The sequence below is a fragment of the Ursus maritimus genome, unplaced genomic scaffold (genome assembly GCF_017311325.1).
Source record: "Ursus maritimus isolate PB19 unplaced genomic scaffold, ASM1731132v1 scaffold_1, whole genome shotgun sequence".
Lineage (NCBI taxonomy): Eukaryota > Metazoa > Chordata > Mammalia > Carnivora > Ursidae > Ursus > Ursus maritimus.
The window spans coordinates 1,369,284-1,383,081 of record NW_024423343.1 but is presented as its reverse complement, the minus strand read 5'-3'; the positions used below and the strand labels follow the sequence as shown (position 1 = coordinate 1,383,081).

General features: G+C 62.7%; 1 protein-coding gene across 17 annotated transcripts in view; it reads right to left on the bottom strand.

Moving 5' to 3' along the window:
* Nucleotides 1–13,798, bottom strand: part of KIF1A (kinesin family member 1A) — a 68,949-nt gene that overhangs the window by 3,841 nt on the left and 51,310 nt on the right. For 8 of the 17 annotated variants that reach the window (XM_040638149.1, XM_040638178.1, XM_040638157.1 and 5 more), the window contains 7 exons: nt 13,519–13,624; nt 4,191–4,305; nt 3,125–3,258; nt 2,138–2,199; nt 1,644–1,789; nt 1,211–1,411; nt 648–725 (listed from right to left, as the gene is read on the bottom strand). In XM_040638149.1, the coding sequence (XP_040494083.1) occupies nt 648–725; nt 1,211–1,411; nt 1,644–1,789; nt 2,138–2,199; nt 3,125–3,258; nt 4,191–4,305; nt 13,519–13,624 (842 nt within the window). Of the gene's footprint in view, nt 1–647; nt 726–1,210; nt 1,412–1,643; nt 1,790–2,137; nt 2,200–3,124; nt 3,259–4,190; nt 4,306–5,559; nt 5,584–10,966; nt 10,994–13,518; nt 13,625–13,798 lie in introns of all 17 variants that reach the window. The other 9 variants (XM_040638193.1, XM_040638221.1, XM_040638198.1 and 6 more) reach the window with 2 other exon arrangements.

The window sequence follows — 13,798 nt, the reverse complement described above, 5'->3', positions numbered from 1 at the left end:
CAACTGCAGACCAGACCCTCTTCCCAGCCTCCCTCGAACCTCTCCCAGCTCCACACACCCCTGGCCTGCCCCTCCCTGCTCTGTCCTGCCTCAGGAGGGATTCGTGACTGCTGGGCTCTAAAGAGCGAGCAAGGACCACAGCGGGGTCAGAGAAGGCTCTGCCAAGGCGCGGTCTCTGAGCCCCCACTGTAGGATGGGCAGCCCAGGAGCCACGGGGAGAGGCCCTTCCAGGCCTAGGGGAGGCTAGTGCAAAGCAGGAAGGCCAGGCGCAGCAGGCTGCAGGTCAAGGGCGAAGACCGGTGATGGGCCAGAGTCTGCGAGGGGGGCTGTGCACGGCAGGTCCTGCACCAGGGTGGGCGTGAGCAGCCCGGGACAGAGGCAGCGGAGGGAGGGCCACGCTGAAGGAAGCAGGGAAGGTACCGGGTGGGCCTGGCCCCAGCTGGCCCTGAAGAGCCCAGTGCTCCACGGACCCCACACATAGACCTGGCTCTTGGGCCTCGGGCCCGGGAAAACCAGGCCCTTGGCTAAGAGGTGCTCCTTTCAGCTGTGAGAGTATGTTTCTAAGAAAACCTTTATTTCCTTCCCTGGATAGGCGTGCGAATTTTTCTTGGTGACGACAGCCCCCTGGGTGGCCCCTCGCTGCCCACCTTGCTCTCGCTGGCGCTGATGCAGACGTGGCTGTGGGTGTACTCTCTGTTGAACGTGTGCGTGAGGAGGCGTAAGCACTGCAAGGAGAGCAAACATCCAGTCGGGAGGTGCCCCGGACCTGGCTCTGCCATAGGCATGGCCCCTGGACACGGAGGACTGGTCGAGGGCCGGGCACAGCAGCTCAAGGTCGGCAGCAGCTCCATCCTCCAAGGTGATGGGTGAGCCAGGGAAGCGTCTCAGAGCAGGCCCCGGGCCCAGGACAAAGATGGGGGGGCAGCATTGCCCAGTCTAAGAGGTCTTCCCAGCAGCCTGTCGAGCCGCAGAAAGAGCTAGCTCTGGATTGTGGGGATGAGTTCCCCATCAGCACAGGTATTCAAGGAGGCAGATGACTGCTTGGGGGAGGAAGCTGTAAAAGGCTGCCAAATTCCAATGTGTGTGGAGTAAGGGGCAGGGAAGGGGCCTCTATGGACCCCTCATTCTCCCAGCTCCTGCTCTGATAGGACGCGCCTGAGTCACCAAAGCCCTGGAGGGGCCAGGGTCAGCACAGCGCTGCCTGAGCTACCTTGACGGCCAGCTCCCGCTGCCTCTCGCTGGGAGCCTCCAGAGGTGACGGCCGGCCCTCGGCTGAGAGTGGGGAGGAGGGGCTGGACGAGACGTGGGACCCAGAATCCTCGCTGGAGGCAGGAGACGGCGCCTCGGGGCCGGGCCGCTGGGTGGTCTCCAGCTTCTCCCGTAGCAGGAGGTAGTGCCTGGTCTTCTCCACCTGCACAAGAGCCAGGACACAGCTCGGCCCTGCAGCCCGGGAGTACCCGGGCCCGGGAGCGCCCGCCCACCATGCCCCCTGGCCGTCCAGCCACCCAGCCGCTGTCCTGCATCTGCGGCCCAGCGCCCGTGCTGGCAGTGAGCAGAGGAACGCTCCTGCTCCCGCCACAGCCTCCTGCTTCCCGCATGCACCCGCGCACGGCCACCTGGGCGGTCCGTGCACTCAGGCCCACCTCCTGCAGCAGGCTCAGCTTCTCCAGTTCCCACTGGTGGTCCAGGATAAGGCTGTCACTCCGGGGCCTCCAGCCCGCCAGGTTCTCCTCGCCCCGGACGTAGGCCACAGATGTATCCAGCACTCGCCTTCGCCGCCGCTGCATCCCTAGAAAGGGGACCCTGGGCTGCCACACCCCTGCCCTGGCTCCAGGACTTGGGCTCGGGGTGGGGACTTGTCCACGGAGGGAGGCTGGTTCCCCTGGGGAGCGCCTCGCCTGCAGGAAGTCATCCAGCACGGTGGCCCCTAAGGCCGCCCCCGGCGCAGCCTCTCCCCTCACCGTCCTCTGGCCGCCCAGAACAGCTCCAAGTCCAAAGGTGAGCACGTGAGCCTCGAAAGGGAGGGCCCCCCAAAACAGCAGCTTAGCTGAGGTGACCCGAGTGACCCCAGGGAACCCTGGCTCCCTGACAAAGTGCCCCTTGCCCCCGTAGCAGAGCGAGCAGGGCAGAGGCCTACCTGGGCTGCCGGCATCGGCCACATGGCACAGGCTGAGCTCATAGACGCCCGTCACGCGGTTGCTGCGGGGAGCAGAGGGGGGGAACATGTGGACGCCAGGCACAGCAAGGGCCGGTCAAACGCACATTGGGCACAAGTCCCACTGCACACCCATGCCGGGTGGCCTTGCATGGAGGGCCCTCAGCTGCAGGTCTGTATGGATAGTTGTATCCCAGACCCCTCCGGGCCCCCTTTTGCTGAGTGCACACTGTCAAACTTGTCATGGAGGTGGGCCCAGCCGGCAGGCAGTATCCTATACTCACCAGGTGACCCTGGATGACTGGGTTAGAGCCAGCCCGAGGCCACTATGTCCTGAACCCCATACTCCATCTTCCTGTTAGTGCCCCGACGGTCTTGCACACTGGGGTCCATGAGACAGTGTGGGGAGCCTCACTGAAGTTGAGCATAGGGGCCTAGCACCCTTGGTGGTCTCTGCTGTTGGGGCAAAGCCCCTCCTCACTGCCTTGACATTCTCTTTCATTCCCCTCACCCCCCAGGAATGCAGGGACTGGTCAGAGGGGAAGAGGGGATGGCTTGTCCCAGACCTGACATTCTATACCCCTTGGGTGTTGCCAGCCTGCAAGAGGCAAGAGGCTCTGTCCAGAGTGCCCTTTTCCCATCCCAGCCCCCCAGTCTTGCTGGCATGATCCCTGAGGTCCCTGGGGAGGAGGTTCCCCAGCCATGGGGGTGCAGTGGGGCCCCAGGACTACCCACGGGAGGGTCCCAGGGCAGGGGACCGATTGGGAGCGTGGCCGGTCTGCCTTCTCTTCTGGGCTGGCCTGCAGCAGGCTTGCTACTCGAGCCTCTGCTGGGCATGCCTAGCCACCACCCGTGCAGAGTCCAGACAGCAGGGCCCCCACCAGCCGCCCACCGTGGACAGGCTCTCCTCTCCGAGGTTGTCCAGCCACTCCCTGTGCAGCCCCCTGCCACCCCCACCCACAGGCTCACCTCTCCGAGGCCCGCAGGCTCCCACTGCCAAACAGGTTGCGGATGGAGCGTGAAGCAGGCAGCTTAGCGTCCCGAGAGTAGAAGACCATGCAAAAGTCCTTGGTGATGACGGCTGGCTGGGTGCAGTTCTCCATCTGGCATGGGGGACAGGGGTTGGGGCTCAGGCACACGAGCACCCCCACAGTACCTGGGCCCCAGACCCCCATCTAACCATCTCTTGGGGGACACACAAGCTACCGACTGACAGCCTCAGACCTTCCTGGGCCCCTGGCATGGGCCCCAGACCCAGGTGGGAGGTCTCTGCTCCCCCCAGCCGATTCCTGGGAGAGAACCAGAGCCCCACCTCCCCAGGTTGCAGAGGGCTGGGTGTTGGTACCAGGGACCCCAAGGATCCCAGACACAGGCCCCAGCTGCCTCGCCATGGGATCAGGCCACACACTCCCGGAAACGCCTGTGAGGATCAAAGCAGATCCTGGCTCCGCACCCACATTCCCCTCTCGGTGACTTCCCAGGGTGCTGACGGACTATGTCTTGCTCAGCTGGCTCTTTTGTTTTCCCGAAGCTCAACAGCACCCCACAAAGCCCGTGTGGCTCGGGGCCTTACTGGGGAAGAGCCCTGGCAGCGTCTCCCCAACAAACCACCATCCCAAGAGGCAGTCAGGTGGGTGCCCCCATCACAGCTGGAGCTGCAGGCTCAGAGGGGGTGGGTGCCTTGTCTCCCGCGTGCCACCGGCTGCCAACCCTGATCGTCCTAACTCCTCAGTTCTGCACCCAGCTAGCCATGCCCATGCTCCCCCCCCCCGGGGGTGGGGTTGGCAGGCTCTGTTTTCAGCCCAGCTGGAGTGCGCATGCAGCCATCCTGCAGCCAGAGGGCAAAGCCGCACCCTGAAGGTGGCGGGAGGGGGTCACTGTGAGCCGCACCGTGGAAAGTAGCGGACTGAACAGGGACTTGACAAGTCCTCTGAGAAGACAGTAGGATCATCTGGGGCTGTCCAGGGCCACCAAGCCCCTCACTGCCCCTTGGCAAGCAGCTCGGGCTTGGGGGATGGCAACTTCGGGGTCTCACCTCGACGTACGCCGAGAGAGTCATGTAAATCTTCTCTCGGTACGGGGTGACCCGGTTGAGCAGGAGAGAGTTGTGCATGGAGCTGTCCCACGCAGCCTCAAACTGGTAAAAGGTCCTGGAAGGAAGCAGAGACCAGGTAAAACACGGTGGCACACGGGCCGCACCTGTGGGCCGGGGACATGCAGACAGACAGACATGGAGAGAGACGTGTGGGCCGCCGCAGGGAGAGCTGCCCAGGCGGTGTGGAGAACAGGCTCCTCCTTACTCGGACTGGTGGGGGGGGGTCCCCTGTGCATGGATGGGTAGGACAGCCCACAGCGCTGGTGCTGAGGCAGGAATGGGAGGGGGGCAGAGAGGGCCGGGGAGGGAGGGAGGCAAGTGGTCTGGGACATAGCAACAAAGGGGAAGAGAGGGAGGGAGAAGAGAGGAGGTGGAGGCAACAGAGGGGTGAGAGATGGGGAGAGGGCAGAATGGGGACCGCCCCTCCTGCCCTGTCTGAGTAAGGAGGGTCCAACCTGCCCGGGTTTGCCAAAATCCTCTATGGCCCTTCTCCTCCCCTCGAGGGAGGATGCTTGGAGTGGAAGCAGGGGTGGCCCCTGGCAGACGGCATCACCCCCCATCCTACGCCCCCTGCAGCCAGACTTCTCTCCATTTAGCACGGAGCAGGTGGTGGGCTCTTCCCCCTGTCCCCATCTCTAACCCGGGAAGAAAGTGAGCAGAGCAGAGCAGAAGCCCGTGGCCCAGAATCCCCTGTGAGGGCAGCTTAAGCTGTCCCTAGGAGGCCAGGATGTTAGAATCTTCAGGGGCCTCCACTTTGGAGCAGGCTTTCCTAGTCAACCACCCGACGGCAGAGCTCCTAGACTCTTGCTTAGGCTGGGTGCGCGTCTGAGGATCCTATCTGAGGTGGGGAATTTGCCTCGATCCACAGTGTGGCCGCTGTGCGAGCCCCGGCAACACCGCGCAGCGCCCAGCTGCACCCCGTTTCCATCCAAGCATCCTCAAAGACACGGCTGAGACACACGTCAGCACAGACTGCGGACAGCGGCACGCGCCCCGGCGCGGCCAGCCCCCTCCTGAGAGGCCGGCCCGGCCCACGAGTGCGGAGGGCGGCCAGGAGGCACAAGGCCACGCTGGGGCACGGCCCATGCCGCGGCCTCCTGGCTCTCCAGGGCACACTGCAGGGGTGCGGGGTGAAGCAGCGGGACGGGGCAGGGCCGCTGTCACATACACGTCACCAAGGACAACGATCCAGAGGAAGGGCCGTGAGGACAGCAGGGTGGCCAGACTGGCAGAGAGCACGGGGAGAAAGGAAATCGAAAAGCAGAAGAGGACAGAGCAAGCGAGTGCGGAAGGGAAACGTGAGCTGTACCTAGCATCATTTCCGAATGAAACGCTAGAGGTGGCGGCAGCCGGGACACACACGTACACACAGAAGAGATGGACACGTCAGAACGAGCGCCGTTACACGGCGGCCGGGTGCAAGCTAACCGACAGTGAGCTGGGTGTGCGCTGCGACCGCCGGCCGCCAGGCGGCTCACAGGGCAGCGGGGGGGGGGGGCTCTCTGACCCCCGGCCCCCGCGTCCTTAGCCAGAGCTTCAGGTCCATGCCCGGCGGGACCAGGTGGCTACCCATGGACCTGTGACCGACCCCTAGAGGGACGCCCTCCGTCCCAGGGGCCCCCTAACGCCCCAGGCCCCCAGAGCCGGAGGTCCACTGCAGCCTGGCCTGGACAAATGCCGCTGCACAGCCGCATGACCTCGGGCTGTCAGCAGACACCTCTGTCCCCTGCTTCCTGGACAAACCACTGGCAGTCACCATCCCTGCCTCATGGGGATGTCCTGCAGGATGCAGGAGCTAGTCCGAGGTGCTGAGGGCAGGGCCCAGGGGGCACTATTCCTACCAATTCTTGTTACTAGTCCTCACCTCCAAAAGGCCCTGACCACACACTGGGGAAGGCTAACCCGAGGGTCCCCTACCCTGGTCAGCCAGCCAGCCCCAAACCCTCCAGCCTGGCGCAAAGGCTCGCCTTGCTGCTGTCCCTTCTGTCCACCTGCCTCCCATGTCGCTAAAAGATGCTGCTGGCTTCTAACCCAGTGCCAGTGCTCTGGGGACCAGCAGGACTCCCCCACATCAACGTGCACTCTGTGTGTCCTTCGGGAAGAACCGGCCCTTCCAGGGCAGGCTCCTACTCGGACACCAAGGGCTGGGTCCCCATCTCGTCTGGAGCCCCTCACGCTTGGGTGGGACACACCAAAGGAGACAGAACCAGCTCAGTCAGGCCAGCCAAAACCCCAGGGCTTAGCCAGGGGCCTTGCCCCAGGACCAGATGGACTCTGCCAGAACTGGCCAGGGCCGTAAGGAGAAATGAACCCACCTGCACATGAGGCTCACTCACTGAGGCCCCCGGAGACACTCTCGGCCAAGAGGCCCTCAGTAAGTTAGGATGTGGCTTTTGCTCTGATGAGACTCCAGTAACCCTGAATCTCTCCAAAAACCCAAACCTGTGGGTCTCATGTGTGAGGTGGAGTAGGGCGGTGGGTGGGGGCCCTCTTGGGCCCCTGTCCACAGCCAAGGATGGCACCTTTCACTGCACCATTCCCCAGGTGCCAAGATGGCCAGGGTCAGACCTGGCACAGCCAAGATGCTACCCACAGACTGTTTCCAAACCACTGTCAGCCCCCAGCCCCGGCAGCCTCCTGCAGAACAGGCCCTTGGCCTATAGTCAGCCGTGCCTCCACACGGTCATGGGTGCCAGCCCCTGGAGCCCCAAGCAGGAAGGGTCCTCAACAATTTCCCAAGCCCCTGCCCCTGAAGCCTCTGCAGAGGGAGGTCTTGCCAGACGCCAGCAGATGTGCTTGGGGTGGGGGGAACTGGCAGAGCGGCAGCTCGCCCAGGTGGGACCTACACAGCCACGGAGGGCGCCGAGCCTGCAGGACATAGCACGGGACCGCTGATCGCTGCCCTCCAGTCCCCAGAGAGCCAGAGAGAGAGCCAGGGGTACCATACCAGGAACCCCACTTGTGAGCAGGCACAGGACTGTCGGGATCTCTCTGGGCATCAGGTCACCCCAGGAAGAGGGCCCCATGCTCCACAACGCCCCTCACTCCAACCCTACTGGACATCCAGCCGGTCCCCCAGACATAGCTCTAAAGGGAAATGTGCAGCCAGACGTGGGGTCCCCGGACCCGAAGCATCAGCACCACTCGGGAACACTACCTGGCCAGCAGTGCAGAGACTCTCAGACCCACAGGGGTAGGAAAACTGGTAGGGGCCCCCTCGCGAGCAGAGCCCCTGGGCTCACAGTGGTGCTTCACCACGGTCTTGGCCCACACCACCATCCTGCGGACCCTTCAGATCCAGACCTCTGTCAGACCAGGACTCGTAGTGAAGCCCTGCCCACAGCTTCCAGTCCTTAGCCCTTCTCCGAGACTCGCTGCAGCAGGCAGGGTACGGCTTGCCCCACGGCAGAGCCCTAGGGGTTCCTGCAGGACCTTCCCTCTGGAAGGAAAACGCCCTCCTGCACAATTCCTTCTGCAGCCGACTGCGGGGCTGGGGACAGAGGCACCCTGCCCCCGAGCCACCACCGGGAGCTTCCAGCCACCATCTTGCCTCTGACCAGCTGGAGCAGGTGGGGGGCCTGTGCTGATTCCCCCCAGCCACAGGGCTTGGACAGCAGGGGCCCAAAAATAGGACCACCCCCGACTCAGCTCCGGGACATAGAGCTTGATTCCCAAACAAGTGAGGACCCACATGGGGAAAACTGAAAATGCATTAAAAAGTTTTGCTGACAAAGAAAATTTCATAGTCTGTAAAATGTTTTTTCCATGTCGATTCTTGCTCCAAAAGCATCAGTGGCCACCCCAGCCACAACAGTGGCGGGTGTTTCGTGTCCCCTTGGATTGTGACACGGGAGCCCCCGCGTTTGCCCAGCCTGATCTAACGGGCTGTGCGCCCACACGTATCCCCGCGGAGCTCAGGAGGGGCAGGTCCTTGTCTCAGCCGGCTGCCAGGTAGGGGCAGAGGGCCACCCCCCATGACATGCGGTGCCTGGTCGTTCCGCATGGGACTCTGACACGCTGACTGCACACGGCCTATCAATGCACATTTAGACAACTGTGTCACAGCCACGGTGGGTTAATGGCCAGGTCAGGTGGGCATCCTGATGCAAACGGGTTTGTTGAGAATCTGAAAATTAAACCCCATGCTCGGCATGATCCCACAGCTAAGAGCAGGGGAATGGGATTCTGCTGTGCCCATTTCAGACCCGTGCACGGATCAGCGGTGTCACCCACTGCGCAGTTCGAGCGTCCTCAGACCAGAAGGGAATGCAGAAATAAGAGGATTAAGGGACCAAGGAGGTGAGGAGGTGAGGGGGTGAGGGGATAAGGGGTAAAGGGGTGAGGGAATGAAGGGGTTAGGGGATAAGGGGATGAGGGGACAAGGGGGTGAGGGGACAAGGGGGTGAGAGGATGAGGGGGTGAGGGTAAGTGGTTAGGAGTGAAGGGTGAAGGACTGACAGGTGAGGGGTGAGGGGATGAGAGTAAGTGGTTAGGGGTGAGGAGATAAGGGGTGAGAAATCAGGGGATGAGGGGGTTAGGGTAGTGGTTAGGGGTGAGGGGTGAAGGACTGACAGGTGAGGGGTGAGGGGATGAGGGGGAGAATGACCACATGACCCACATTTATATAGTTGTGTGCAGGCTGCCCAGCTAAGAGCTTTTCACGTATCATCTCATTTCTGTCACAGCAACTTCAAGCAGGGGCTAAATTATTCCTTCTGAGGGGGAAGGGAAAGGAGGTTCCAGAAGCTTCTGCCACCTGTCCACACTGACATAGCCATCCAAGGGCCCTGACAGCCAGGGGCACAGCCAGGCTGTCCCAGGTCCCTGCCCCACTCCGCACATCTGCAATAGGACCCTCCCTGCGCCCCCCCCACCCCGTCCGCGAGTTCCCAGGACCGCCTGCAAGGTGGCTTCCTGCCCCACAGGGCTAGGCCCCGTGAAGGAGGCTTGGGGCTCTGACCCCCATTTCTCCTAAGTGCCCTGGGCCTCCTCTTTCAGGCCAAGCCCACTGGGGCCAATGGGCCCTCATCTGGAACTGGGGGTCTGGGACCCCTGCTCAGATGCAGGGGTGAGGGCCTCATGAAGTTGGGGGGCCGAGAAGGAAAATTGGTTCCCATTCCTTCCCGGTGTTCCTCCTGGCCACACTGTATTATCCCCACTTTACCCAGGAGCTTCCTAGGGGCATGCGTTGCAGGCATGGGGTGGGGGCGTCCAGGACCCGCGAGCACCCCTCTATCTTACCGAGCTGGCTATGGAAATGCAAACTGGGGCGAAACATCCACACACCCCCAAGCAATCACACTGATGGGCCTGAGGCTTCCACTTATCAAGGAAACAGCCCCCGACGTGGGTCCTGTCCAGCCGATGCATCCGAGCAAGGGGCTTCCGGCCCAGAGCCTTCTGAGAGCAGGACGACGGCCTCGGCCAGCCCAGTAACCTGCCAGCCTCCTCCAGCAAGCCCGCCCACTGTCCAGAGAGGCAGGTCCCTGCTCGGGCCCTACACGGCTGTGCCCCCCGTTTGGGAGCAGCCCCTTCCAGCCGTGTTCCCTTGACAGGGACCCCAGGGAGGGCGTGCAGCAGCCTCTGGAAACACGTGTCCACCACGCAGGTGCACAAGCACACGTGCCTTTGGGGTCACACCAGCAGGAGCCACAGCCTGCCGCTGCTCCACGGGGCCCAGGGCACATCCACAGTGACCATCACAGCCACGACTCCGTCATGCCACGCACCCACCCCTGCCCCACTCCAGGCAGCTTAAAGGCTCAAACATTTGTTGGAAGCCTTCTGAATGTTCACTTCATCTTTCAAAACAGCTGACCTGCAGGACCACCACCACGGAGCTCTGACCACAATCCACAGGACCCAGAAGGAGATGACCTTGACCCTCTGCTCAGAACGGACTCAAGTCTCACAGACGGTCTTGATTAGGGACTTTGGCCATCCACACTGAGGGCCTCACTGACCCGTGCACCCAGCGGGCACAGGCAGGGGCCCCACTCAAGTCGGGGAGGCATTCCCCTGCCCGGGAGACCCTGCCTCCGAGGGGTTTGGACCTGGGACTACCCCAGTGAGTCCAGAAACCTACTGGGCCCTTCACAGCTTTACTGCCCACCTGCTTCCATAAAGGGTGCGTGGGGGCCGAGGCCCAGAGTGCAGCTAGAGCCCCCAGCCCGGCCAGGCGAGGAGCTGACACTCAGGACTGGAAGGTACAGAGCATGGAGGGTCCCTGGCAGGGCTGGCTCTCATCTGCCCTCCCGTCCTGGGCCCACCACAGCCCCTCCCTCCCTCTTTTCTCTTCCACCTTACAGGGAGTGGGGCTGGCGCAGCCAAAGGCAGTCTGGCCGGCCAGCCAGCATGCGGGGGGCACCTGCTCCCGCTCCGGCGGGGGTGCGGTCAGCATGGGGCGGGCAAGGCTCGGGGGCGGGAGCAGGAGGCCAGCCAGTGTCTGTGGAGGGGCAGGAGACTACCAAAGCAGCCAAAATCAAGAGTACGGGCAGAAGGGACTCAGCCAAGAGGGGGAAGGGTGGGGGTGGGGAGAGGAAGCAACAACGAAAATCAAAAAAGTATTCCAAGGAGATAAAACTCAAGAAGATAGAGAAACAGGAGGGAAAGGGGAGCGAGTGTAGAAGAAATCCAAAAAGCTGAAATTAAATGTCAGGGCTGTAGGGCTGGGGAAGGAGAGAGGCCAAAATAAAACCAAGGGGCACAAATGATACCTAGGCATGTCCGAATCAAGAAACTGCCTGCAAAACACAAACAATTATAGGTTAGTGAGGGTGGGACGGCAGGGCAGCGGGGCGGTGGGACGGCAGGGCAGCGGGGCAGCAGGGCAGCGGCAGCGAGGGGAGGGGCAGCGCGGAGAGAAGCTGTCCGCGGCAACAGGCCCACTCGGAGCTGGGGAAGTCGCAAAGCATGGGACCTTGGAGCAGGAGGAGGCCGAGGCCAAGGCCGTGGCAAAGCATGTGCACAGCCTGCACCCCTCAACCTAGGCCTGGGGTCTCTGAGCCTCAGCGCCTGTGGGGGGAGAAGGGCCCATTTCAAAGCTCTGAGGACATTAGCCAGGGTCCGGGAAAAGGAAGGTTCTGGGGAGGGGGAGCCTGTTGGCTTGACCCACCAAGCCTCCGAATGGCACCTGCCTGGGGCCACCAGGTGTGGGGATCCCCAAGATTTTTCTGGGGCAAGGCTGGGGGGTCAGAGCTGTCCTGGGGCTGTACCAGCATGGGCAGGAGCCAAGCCTGAGGCCAGAGCAGCTATGGGCAAGGTCTACGGTCCCGCCCCATGGACGGGCCTTCCTCTACCCTTGGCCCAGGGCAGCCTTGACCTCAGACACAGGGCCGAGTGACCCCAGAGCTGCCCTGAAGAAGCCTCACTTCCCACACCCCCCAGGATGCAGAACCAAAGCTCGTCAGTGAAGGGGCCTCAGGCCTCTAGGAACAGGGGTGGCCCTGCTTAGCCAAGCGCTGCTGACCCGAGGCCCAGCCAGGAGCCAGAGCCTCCTAAGCTACCCAGGACTCAGCCCAGAACCAAGGCCCCTGAGGGTCTCCCCAGCATCCGGGCCGGTGGGACAAAGGGAAGACTCAGGGACACGGTCCTCCGAATAGGGAGACCACATGGGGCAGGAGCCTCAGAAGGAAAATACCCACCCCACCCACTTGGTTTTTGCCCCCTACTCCCTTTCTGCCCCAAGAATCGAGAAGTTGCTGGGGCAAAGGAAGGGTCTGAGGCTTCTCAGCAGGGCAGATCCCTCCCAGGGCCATCCTCCACTCTGGGGTCCCAGTCCCCACATCCCTGAAGGCAGCCCCCATGTAGGTGGGCGCCAGGCCTCCTCTGATGCCTTCTCGTGGTCAGAGAACCCCCTCAGCTGGCTCACCCCACGGTGCCCCCCAGCTTCCCACTCTCCCAGGGGCAACCCCAGCCTGCTCTTCGCAGAGCCAGCTCCACACAAAAGACCTCTTGGTACTCTGCACCCCAACTTCTCCCTTCCCGGGGCATGAGTACAGGGGACTTTCTTCTGGAAGGTTTCTGGGCAGGGCTGGACCAGAGTCACAGCTGTCCCTTTCGGGTCTCTGACTGCTAGCCCCCCAGCTGCCCACACGGGGGGATGCTTCCCTTACAGCCCACTGCCCAGGGTGTCCATGACAAACCCAGGCTCCACCAGGGCCCAGGAGTCAGAAGGACAGGACGTGATGTCCCAGGACCCTTTGCCCTTATGGGTCCCAGCTTTCCTTGCAAGTGTGGGGTCCCCCAGTACCCTCCGAGCACACCCAGCCCTCAAAGATGTTTTTTCCTACACACACTGTCAGAGGGACCTGTGAAGACAGCCAGAGCGTGAGCTCCAAGGGTCAGCTCTCAGCGTCTGCCTCCAGGCCGCGTCTGCCCTTGGGAGAGCCATCCAGGACCCTAGAACCCTCCGTCATTTCCCCAAGCCCCTAGAGAGCAGCATCTCTGACACAGCCAAGCCCACGTCCCCACCAAGAGGGCAGCTCTCAGCAGTTACAAGCTGCCCACCCCTGGTCAGTTCCCAGATGCCACCCCTCGCACCCCGCCCCAACCCCCGGCAAACCCCAGCAAGGCTGGTTTGTCAGGGGCAGCCGAGGGCATCCCCGGGGGTCTTGCGCACCCCACCCACTGCCCCAGGTGCGGTGGAGCTGGGACTGCCCTGGCTGCCAGGTCTTGGCCATTAACTGCAAGCTGGGAAAGGAACAGCCCAGTGGCAAGGAGCATGTGCCAAGCAGTGCCTGGAGGGCACGCCTCCACCCTGGAGGCCGAACCACTGACCCGTGTGCCCCTGAACCGCCTCCGGGACCCCCAGCCTGAGGACCCATGCCAGAGGCCCAGACCACCCACAGCAGTGTGGCCGGGGACATTCGGGCCTGCTTGTCTGCTCACCACCCCTGTTGCCCTCCCCCCAGCGCCCGCCTCCCTGAAACTCCTGAGGACAGAACCCAGCTCATCCATCCTCAACTCCCACTGCCCCTCCGGCAGGTGACCGAATGAACAGGCTGGACGAATGTGTGAGCCAGTGATGGGACAACATGCAGACAAACATACCAAAGGGACTTCAAGGCCACGAGTCTCCCCTCCCAGCACCCGTTCCGGCGGTGTCAGAAAGGAAGGTCCAAAAGTTTTGAGGCTGGACGTATCCTAGACCTTCCAAGGCCAGGTTAGCTGTGGGCGTGGTGGGCTGAGGACACACCCCGGGTCCTGACCTGGACCCTCTCTCCAGGGAGCTGGGAACAGAACCCACTGCCGCTCCGAGGGGACTCACCGGTCATCCTGGGCCGGGTGGATGTAATCGGAGGACAGGATGTTGAGGGACAAGATGTTGGGGTCGATCAGGGACTCATCAGTTTCAGGTGTGTTTCGGATCCGACCTACAGGAAGAGCCACAGTGCAGTCAGCTCCTGGGAGGACAGGTGGGGTGCTGGGTCCCTGCCTGGGCTGGCGCTCCAAAACCGTGAAGCCACATCAGGGAACCGACTCCCTGCGTGCCCACAAGAGCACCAGACAGGCAGCTGCAGCAGTGTCTCTGCCAGCCTGGGCGTCGG